Raw genomic sequence first — 11302 nt, 5'->3', positions numbered from 1 at the left:
AGAGTTGGTAAAGTTATGCAGAGAGAAGGAGTGGGACAGAGAGAAGGAGGGAGGCGAGAAAAGAGTAGGAGGGAGAGGTAGAGAGAGGGAGGGAAGGGGGAGAGAGGGGAGAGGGAGAGAGAGGAGAGGAGAGGAGAGGAGAGGAGGAGGAGGAGGGGGAGGGGGAGGGGGAGGAGGAGAGAAGGGAGGACTGAAAGGGATTACGACAAACTTCCTTTAGCTATTAATATCACAGACAGTTGCTTAAGGTAGACATTTGCTCCCAAGGACACATCAGCAATCCGAGGGTGCAGCAACTGTATCATGTAATACAGTATTCAGCTCTATTTTCCATGCCATTTAATCTTTGTATATATACCTATCTTCAAAGAACCCACCAAAATTTAAGAAGTTTAGGAGCATATATTACAAGAAAGTTTTTATTAAAAGAGAAAATTCAAATGACAGCTAGTAATCTCTCAGCAATCCACAACATTCACATAAAAAAGGATCATTTTACCCATGGACTTGAAAAACAGAGATTTAATATACCAATTCTGATGTTTCCAGCTACAACTTTGAAGAAATCTGCAAAGTGATAAGCTTGATGCTGATGAGCCATAGTACCCTTTTTACATAGTATATGTAATTTTAAGCTTAGAGCACAGATTTTTTAAAACTGGCAATAAGTTTAGAAATCTTTGCTTTATGCATATATTTACAAATATTTAGTTTACTACCTATGAAGTCACACTTTATTAAGACAAAGAAAGGTTAAGCAGGGTAGAGTAAATCAAATATATAGTTTCTCAAGGCTATCTCCCATTACCACTACAACCTTTCCCTTATACTTCTATAAATCAGTCTCCCCCTGCCCTAAAAATAATTCATTCCTACAAAGAAAAAAGATTGAGCAACAGAAAAACAGCCAAAATATCCAATAGCATATATCATTAGGAAAAGTTTATCTCCTTATCAATTAGAAAAAAGAAATTGTATGTTAATAGAATGTAAAAGCAGAGAGGTCACTAAGAAAAACATTCAGAAAATATCAAAATAAGATTTTTTGCTCTCCACTAAGTATATTACCAAAAATATCAGATTCACAAATGAGGTGTAAGGAAGAAAATTGTTAAAATAGTATATAAAATAAGTATACAGAGGAATGGAAGGTACACTCGTTGTTGAATCATATAATAAATCACTAACAAGCTAATTTGATGTGTAACGACCGTGAACACCTGCTAAATATTCTCTGGAGTAAATACTACTATCACATAGAAAGAGTTAAGGTTTCTGTCACTTCATAAACTAAAGGGATTTTTCTTCATTTTACAATAAAAAGATGCTTGCTTACTAGTTTTCTTCTTCACCTTTGGTATCTTGTATTAAAATTTGCCAGGGGATCACAATAATGTCCTACCATTGTTATAAACACCTTTCTGGGCATATACATTTAAGGAAAATGAAATGAGAATTTCTGAGCACACTTTAAAACAGGGAGTCTTCAGTATGTGATTTGTTTATGTAAGTGACAGGTGTTAGTTTAAACATTTAAAAAATATTAACATTTCTTATTCAGAGCAGAACAGGAAATTTTAAGGTCAATTCCAACCCTAAGATTCTAGAATTTTACTTTATACAATTACTGCTTTTAAAAAAGGAAATAAAAGCTGTGGTAAGAAACATAATACCATCAGTATGGAGAAGGGGAAAAAAACGTAATGTGGATGAAGCAAAATTTACTTATCAAAGTGACTGGGGGTTTCAGTTAACTATATGGAGTTATAAAAAGATACAAAAAGTAAGCAAAATAAATCTTATTTTTATTCTCCCTTTTTTTCCTTTATCTTTCCAATAATTGCTTGGATACAAAATAAGAAACATTTATATGAGCTATAAATATCTGAAAATCAAACTATGGCAAGTAAATATTTTATTTGGGAGAAATAAGCAAAATAACTTCAAAATACTTTGCTATTTATTTACTGAATGCACAAATGGGCTCTAAGATGATCACGTTATAGTAATAATTAAATTTGTAATTATAATCAACTGTCACAAGGTTTATCATCTGAGATTTCCTTTTCTGAGACAAAATACCAAAGAAAATCTTAGAAATACAAGAAATTTAGTTTCAAAATTTAGTTCTTGATAAGAATAAATCACAAAACTTCTGGATTTCAATTTCTATATACTAAATTGAAGTCAATAAATAAGGAAAAGCAAATCAACAATTGCCAAGTATTTCCCAAATATTAATAAAGGAAATGAACATTTGTTGTAACCTACTAAGTGCAGAAACTATGTTCTTCATTGACACAGTTATCTCATTTAATCTTCTTTTTTTTTTTTTCCTTTTTGTCTTTTTTCGTGCCCGGCAACGGATCACAATCCTCAGTGTCGCGCCCGTACCGGACCGGGACCGGCCACGGGATCGCAACCCTCGGTGTTGCTCCCGCCCCTCGCTCAGCCAGTGAGCAGCCGGTCTGTATGTGGGATCCGAACCCTCGGCGGGAGTGCCACTGCGCTTCCCAAGCTGCGCACTATAGCAGTGCGCCACCGGGCCGGCCCTCATTTAATCTTCATAACAAGCCTGACGGTAGGTATTTTTATATACAGGTTCAATGTAAGCAAATTAAAGTGCAGAAAAGTTAAGCAAATGGAACAAGTGAACACAATTAAGTGGCAAAATGGAAATTTTAACCCAAGCTTGACTCTAAATTTTGTTCCTTGTACTATAAATAGTATCGATAACAACAGTGATACATAACATTATTTTACCCTTGGATTAATCATTATTTATTACTATGCTAAACAAAAAATTTAGTATGCTTGAAGCAATAAAGAAAGTGAAACACGTTCTCCGTAAATCTCTGTTAAGAGTTCATAACTTAGCTGTTTAGATAGGCTCTTTCTGTTAGAAAGGCTCTTAGCTGTTTAGATAGGCTCTTTCTCAACTGATCAACATAAATTACCATGGGAAACATAATCTGTTAAAAATACATCAACTTATGCAAACTAAGAATATTTCCAATTTTCTTTCTTACAGAGAAAACTGGCAATGATTATTGTAAAATGTATTTTATTAGCCTACATTAATGAGTTAACTTGATAAAATTACAGCTTGAGTTCAAGCTGATATCGGTTTCTTTAAACTCATAAAAATAAGGCAATATTCTAACTAGATGCCATACAACATATATAAAAACAAACTATTTTACCTTTAGAGGCCTGCACACACCCTCGGTGATATGCCCAACAACTTCCTGAATATTTTCTTCAATGCCTGAAATTAATTATTAAACAATTAAAATTTTTTTCCATATTATACCTTGCTTCATGTAAGTTCAAAAAACTAACAAACAATAATACTTATGAAAAATGACACTAATAACAGTTAAAATAACCATAATAATATTTTAGTAAGTTTGATATCTTTTGGGATATTACTAATTGTGTTAATAACACATTACTAGTTGTTAATAACTAATGTGGGTCTAGAAAGCCTTGCTAATTCATTTGATGAATTAATAAAATGAACATTAGTTCTCTGTGAAAGAGAGTAAATGTATGAGACAGAGAAAAAAGGGACTATTAACTGAAGAAAGTGATATGAAGATATATCAGCATTTGTTCTACAAACACCTTATTCCAGGCAGTTGTGCTCAGCACATAAGACGAAAAACACACCTTGCAGTCAGATGGAAAAACTGACATTTTCTAAATACTGATTATTTTTCAAGCACTGTACTAGGTACTTGACATTCACCTCTTGTAACCACCTTCACTTTTACAGATGGAGAAACTGAGGTTCAGAAGATTTAAGTCATTCCCACAGAAAATTTCATCTAACGCTAATCTATTTTCTTCCTACCTCTTAACACAAGGATACTTCAAAAAGTTCATGGAAAAATGGAAGACCCATTGTACTGCCTCTCATATATACTATTCTAAAACATCTTTAAAGAAATACATTCTTTTAAATTGGATAATTAGGATAACAAAAAAAATTTTTTTTAAATGCAGACTTTGTGCCAATCTAACAAACATGCTGAGTCTCAACTCAATACTAAATAGTCGAAAAGAGTAAGGTTAACTATTACTACCTTTTTGTACACTGGCCTCTCCTGGAGATCATGTGCTGAACCACAGTGATGTGTGACTGAGCTATGCAAAATAGTCAAGTGATAACAGGTCACCATATTTCTCTTACCTTGCTATCAAAAATAGAACATCTTTTATACACTAAACCCTAAAACTCTAAAGTGGGCATCTTAATGAAGTCACAACTAAGAAGATTTGAAATTCTATAAACAAGACATTAGCACCTCTCAAATACAGTCATTTTTCTTCCTTGAAATCAAGACAAAAATTTTAAGTTAGTACATATGGTAATTATATTAAAAATTTTAAAAGAGTCCCATAAGAATATAAAAAGAGGTTGGGTAGTAGAAAATGAAAGGATTAGAAGCTTAATGACCTTAATTAAGCAAGTCACTGAACTTATTTACTTACAGATAAGATGAAGATAATACCATCTTTTACCTTAAAGTGTCACACTGAGGATTTGAGATAATGTATGCAAGATATTAATGTATGCTAGATACTTCAGAAATTTCTTAAAAGCAAAGCAGAGGAGCCTACATTTAATATGGAATGTAGTAAAGGTTCACTATAAAACTGTGAATAGTTGAGTGACAGGATGTAAGTGATGGAGGAAAAAGTCTATAGGCAGAATAAGGGGAAATCTACAGAAAGGGAGATAAATTAGGACAGTTATTGTACAATCTAGGTGAGAAGCGCTTATCTCAGTGAAAAAGATGGTAACAAGAATAGAAAAAGAGAAGCCCTGTGTTATGTTCTATATTTAGGCATTAGTAAGAATAATCAGTAGACCCACCTTGTGCAGTTACATGCTTTAAGAGAGCTTCAAGATGTTCCTTTTCAGAAGCAGTAGCTTGATGAAGCCAAGCCAACATGTCTCCTACATACCTAATGAAAATTAAGTGTTAGTAAAGATTTCCTTTGAAAAAAGATCAAATCCATTAGTGTTGTCTGATTACTCTACCTCAAAGGGTCATGGGAGTGCATTTCAATGGGTCTGGGTGTACCTCCTGGGCCCCCTCTTGTAAGAGCATCAATAAACCCACGAACAACTGTACTTCTTCTGGCTGTTCCAAATTCATCTAATGTATACCTGGAAGACACAAGTTATATGAAAACCAGTTGGTTTTTTTTCCTAATGATTACATCAGACTATTTGTGTGATTTCTAAGATAAGCAAGACATCTAAAGTTTACTTAAGCACTCTCTCAAGAAATTTTGCTTCTAAACAACAAAAAATATTTATGAAATAACTTTAACAGATTGAACATTGAATCTAAAGGGCCAAATTTTTGCTCCTCCTAAGAAAGAATGCTGGGAATTTGGACTACGACAGGGGCAGGAACAATAAGCGACAGAGCAGTGAATTTAGTAAAAGTAAGAAAATCAAGTCAAGGTGGGAATCTTGAACTTTTCAGGTTTCAGTAACTTCGCAGTCTAAAACATGATACTCTATAGTTTTACATGAAGCCATAATATATAGTTCTCAGAAGCTAGTTATAATTATAATCCTGCAATTCAAAAATTGATACTTTTTCTTCTAAATTAAAAAACTCTCCTTTATACATACTATCACAATTTACCACCAAAATTTGCTCCCCAAATTGCTATTTTTAAAAGCTTATTGGACTCTAATAATTAGACATATTAGATGTTCCTTAAATTTACTGAACAACCATGCATCCCAGCAAATACTATTTTTAAGACATATATTTAGAAGTCACCTATTGTAATTAAGAAGGGGGAAAAGGGCTTTCTAAGGTGAGAGAACTGGTAGGGAAGAAAAGCTTTGAACTGGGGGATAGGAAAATTTGGGGTGAAATTTATGAAGATGGTCTGGGTTGCCAGACTTTGACTAGACTCAGCCCTTGTTTCCCATTATCACCACCATTCCTTATACCCTCCCCCAAGTGAAAGTTCTGTTATTAAAGGACACAGGAAAACAAAATACTTTTTAGCAGTCCAATGTCAAAATATTCTAGACCCATTAACTTTTAAATCCCTAGACAGTATTTTACCAGACCAAATATTACTTCATTAACCTACATATAAACAAAACTTACCAAAATTTTCCAAAGATTTTCACAAAAATCCATTTCTTGGGCTATACTGCTTTCTTTAATATGTTGCTGATTTAATTTAAAAATCCATATTTTGCTAATCATAAGAAAGCTGGAAGAGGAATTATTTCCAAACAAGAGTTTTAACTATAGAAAAGTTGCAAATAGCTTTAAGTTTTTAGGAATCTAAAGTTTTTTTGAGGACTGCTCACTATTAACCAGACTGTGGTTGTGTGTGTGTGTGTGTGTGTGTGTGTGTGTGTGTGTGTTTTCAGTTAAAAAGAAATGGTTTTGAAATTCCCTGCAATGACATTCTAATATAGGAAAAGGGAAAAAAAGCACAGTATCAAGCTGTTTTGCTAAAGTACATAATTGCCTTGCATTTACTTTCTTTTTTAAAAAACAAATTAGAACCAAAATGTTCGCTTCTATTGTTTCCCTCATGCTTTTAAATTATAAATATGTTTAGTGTGAAAAAGGCCTTATTTTAAATGATCACTTGATGCTATGAAATAGTGAACTTATGACTAGATGCTACTTATCATAGAACAAAATTCACAAACTTTTAACTTTTTAAATATACAAAAGTAATCCTCACTCCCAATATCTTACAACCACAGTAAACATAAACAACATAATTTCTGTTTCTAGGACTGTTCACTGGGGCCACAATTCTATCAGAAACAAGTCAATCCACTGGTATTTTAAAGGGGATGAAAATTATCAGGCCTGGCAAAAAATGAAATTTAATCTGCACAATAATATGATACATCAATAAACATTATTATTAATGTTAATCCTCCTGCAGAATAAATATAATTTGAAGCATGAACCACAATGAACCTTCAGTGATATCTGAGACATGAAACATCTTTCCCAGAGACAGAAGAAAACTTCTCTGACAAAAGTCAGACTGTCTTCAAACAAAGGTCAAAAATTTTAAATGTAGTTTGATAAAGGTAAATGTTCAAATTATGAAAGTATACTAAAATGTCTCTAGTTAAAATTAAAGCCCCATTTTTAAATTATGTTTAGCTACAGCAAATTAAAAAAAAAAATTCTGGTCAAAAAGCAAATTAAAAGAAAAAGTTTGATCAAAAAGCAAAATTAAAAAAATAATAGTATAGAAGTTCTTCTTTGCAATGCAGCAAATACATGAAGAATGAAGAAAAATAAGCATTGTACATTGTACTACATTCTTAAATAGCTTATATTCTGTTGGTTACCAAAGGAAAAAGGAAATCAATTTTTTTTCATTTTCATTTGCAATAAATTTCTTTTTAGAGATCTCTGTACTTGATATATTAAAAGTTAATAGTGCATTAACATTCCAATTATGTACTACCTAGCATACACTGTTGCTGAGTATGGCAACTTTCCCTAGGACTTCAATAACTGACACTGTTCTTACATTTGATGCCTACACTTTTGAAACACAATAATGAACTGTGACACTTTTAAACATTTCTCAAATAAAGTTTATATAGTGCCATCTGGTGGTTAACAAGATACATCAAGTTTTTCCTAAACTTAAAGAATTTAAACAACCTAACATTACACCTCAAAGAATCAGAAAAACAAGAACCATAAATTAGAACGTAGATGATAATGTAAGAAAGGCCAAATTTCCCCACAAGAAATATTCAAAGGAGTCCTACATCTGGAATCCAAAGAATGATAATCACCATCATGAATACACAAGAAAGAATAAAGCCCACTGGTAGAGCAGATACACAAACATGAATTAGAACAAAACTACATTATACTACAAAAAAAACAACAAACAGCAAACACAAGTAATAAAAGGGAAAAAAAGGAACAGAAGATACATAAAACAACCATAAAAAAAATCAATAAAATGCCAGGAATAAGACAATACCTGTCAATAATAACCCTGAATGTAAATGGACTGAATTCCCCACTTAAAAGATACAGACAGGCTGAACAGATTAAAAACGCAGATCCAACTATATGCTGCCTACAAGAAACTCATGTCACCTGTAAAGATATACACAGACTAATAGTTAAGAGATGGAAAAAGATATACCACTCAAATAAATGGAAACCAAAAATGAGCAGGAGTATCTATACTTATTTCAGATAAAGTAGACTTTAAACCAAAAACTATAAAAAGAGACAGAGAAGGTCATTATATAATAATAAAGGGGTCAATTCAGCAAGAGAATATAATAACTATAAATATATATGCACCCAACACCAGAGCACCCAGATACATAAAGTAACTATTACTGGATCTAAAGGGAGAGATAGACCCCAATATAATAATGGTTGGGGGCTTCAGCACCTCTTTCTTAGCATTGGACAGATCATCTAAGACAAAAACTCAGCAGAGAAACATTGGATTTAAACTACAATTTAGACCAATTGGACTTGACAGATATTTACAGAAATTTTACCCAACAATTACAGAATACTAATTCTCATCAGCACATGGAACATTCTCCATGACAGACCACATGTTAGGCCACAAATCAAGTCTCAACAAATTTTTAAAAATTGAAATCATATCAAGTATCCTCTCAAAACACAACAAAATACAACTAGAAATCAATAAGAAGCAAAACTTTGGAAACTACACAAATGCATGGAAATTAAACAACCACTGGGTCAGAGAAAAAATTAAGCAGGAAATCAAAACTTCTTAAAACAAATGAAAATAAAAGTACACCCTACCAAAATCTATGCAATACTGCAAAGGCAGCAGTAAGAGGGAAATTTATTGCAATAAGTACTTACATCAAAAGAAGAGAAAGACTTCAAATAAACAACCTAACATCACACCTCAAAGAATCAGAAAAACAAGAACAACCCAATCCCAAAATTAGTAGACAGAAAGAAATAATAGAGATTAGAGCAGAACTAAATGAAATAAGAGACCAAAAAAAGATACAAAAGACTGGTGAAACAAAAAGTTGGTTTGGGAGAAGATAAATAAAACTAACAAAACATTAGCTAGACTAAGAACAGAAGGCCCAAATAACAAAAATCAGAAATGAAAAAGGAGACATGACAACTGATACCACAGAAATACAAAGAATCACTAGAGGCTATTATGAACAACTATAAAACAACAAATTTGAAAATCTGGAGGAAATGAATAAATTTCTGGACACATACAACCTACCAAGACTAAACCAATAAAAAACAGAAAACCTGAACAGGCCAACAACAAGCAAAGAGATGGAAATGGTAATCAGCAGTCTTTCAACAAAGAAAAGCCCAGGACCAGATGGATTTACTATGGAATTCTACCAAACTTTTAAAGAAGAATTAATACCACTTCTTTTCAAACTATCCCAAAAAACCAAAACAGAGGCCATTCTCCCAAACTCATTATATGAGGCCAGTAACACCCTGATACCAGAATCAAAGACACAGCAAAAAGGGAAAACTACAGGCCAAATCCTTGATGAACATAGATGCAAAAATTCTCAACAAAATACTAGCAAACAGAATTTAACAGCACATGAAAAATATTATATACCATGATCAAGCAGGATTCATCCCAGGGATGCAAGGATCGTTCAGCACATGCAAATCTATAAATGTGATACATCACATTTACAAAAAAATCAACAAAATCAAGAACAAAACCATATCATCATCTCAACTGATGCAGAAATGCATTTGACAAAATTCAAAATCCCCTGTTTATCATGACTCTCACCAAGTTAGGTATAGAAGAAAAGTATCACAATACAATAAAAGGTATATGTGACAAACCCACAGCTAACATAATCCTGAATGGGAAAAAGTTAAAAGCTTCCCCTCTAAGAACAGGAACAAGACAAGGATGCTCACCACTCCTATTTAACATAGTACTAGAAGTTCTAGACAGAGCTATTAGGCAAGAGAAGGGGATAAAAGGCATCTAAATTGGAAAAGAAGAAGCCAAATTGTCTCTTTTTGCAGATGACATGATTGTATATACAGAAAAACCTAAAGAATCCACCAAAAAACTCTTAGAGCTAATAAATGAGTTTAGTAAAGTTGCAGGATACAAAATCAATATACAAAACTCAGTAGTGTTTTTATATACTAACAATGAACTAGCAGAAAAAGAAATCAAGAAAGCAATTCCATTTACAAGAGCTACCAAAAAATAAAATACCTACGAATAAATTTAAACAAGGAGGTGAAAGATCTCTACAATGAAAACTACAAAACACAGACTAAAGAAATTAAAGAGAAAACACACACACACGCACACACAAATCCATGACATTCCATGTTCATGGATTAGAAGAATTAATGTTGTGAAAATGTCCATACTACTTAAAGCAATCTACAGATTCAATGCAATCCCCATCAAAATACCAGTGCCACTCTTCACAGAAATGGAAAAAAACAACCCTAACATTCATATGGAACAACAGATCCCAAACAGCCAAAGCAATCCTAAGCAAAAAGAATAAAGCTGGAGGCATTATACTACCTGACTTCAAAATATGTAAAAAAAAAAATCTATAGTAACCAAAACAGCATGGTACTGGCATAAAAACAGACACAGGAACCAATTGAACAGAATACAGAACCTAGAAATTAATGCACATATTTATAGTCAACTGGTCTTTGACAAAGGCACCGAAAACATACATTGGGGAAAGGACTGCCTCTTCAATAAATGATGCCGGGAAAACTGAATATCCATGTGTAGAAGAATGAAACTAGACCTCTATCTCTCACCATATACTAAAACCAACTCAAAATGGATTAAAGACTTAAATCTAAAACCTGAAACTACAAAACTCCTAGATGAAAACACAGAGGAAATGTTTCAGGATGGAGGACTGGGCAAAGATCTTATGACTAAGACCTTAAAAGCACAGGCAATAAAAGAAAACAAAATAAGCAAATGAGATCATATCAAACTAAAAATCTTCTGGGCCGGCCCGGTGGTGCACTGCTACAGTGTGCCACTTGGGAGCGTGGTGGCGCTCCCGCTGAGGGTTCAGATCCCACATACAGACCGGTTCCCGCTCACTGGCTGAGCGAGGTGCGGGTGCGACACGGAGGGTTGCGATCCCGTTGCTGGTCCCGGTCCGGTACGGGCGCGACACTGAGGGTTGCAATCCGTTGCTGGACACGAAAAAAGACAAAAAGGAAAAAAAAAAAAAAAAAAAAACCAAAAAATT

At 33.4% G+C, this 11302-nt stretch overlaps 1 protein-coding gene across 1 annotated transcript in view; it reads right to left on the bottom strand.

Annotated features, from left to right (window-relative positions):
- The window catches only part of COG6 (component of oligomeric golgi complex 6), an 86491-nt gene that overhangs the window by 42926 nt on the left and 32263 nt on the right, over nt 1–11302 (bottom strand). The window contains exons 9-11 of the mRNA XM_008583758.1: nt 5051–5179; nt 4883–4974; nt 3204–3268 (exon numbers count right to left, since the gene is read on the bottom strand). Coding sequence (XP_008581980.1) covers nt 3204–3268; nt 4883–4974; nt 5051–5179 — 286 coding nt within the window. The remainder of the gene's footprint in view (nt 1–3203; nt 3269–4882; nt 4975–5050; nt 5180–11302) is intronic.

Source organism: Galeopterus variegatus, unplaced genomic scaffold (assembly GCF_000696425.1).
Source record: "Galeopterus variegatus unplaced genomic scaffold, G_variegatus-3.0.2 Scaffold3029, whole genome shotgun sequence".
Lineage (NCBI taxonomy): Eukaryota > Metazoa > Chordata > Mammalia > Dermoptera > Cynocephalidae > Galeopterus > Galeopterus variegatus.
This window is presented reverse-complemented; position numbering and strand designations above follow the sequence as displayed.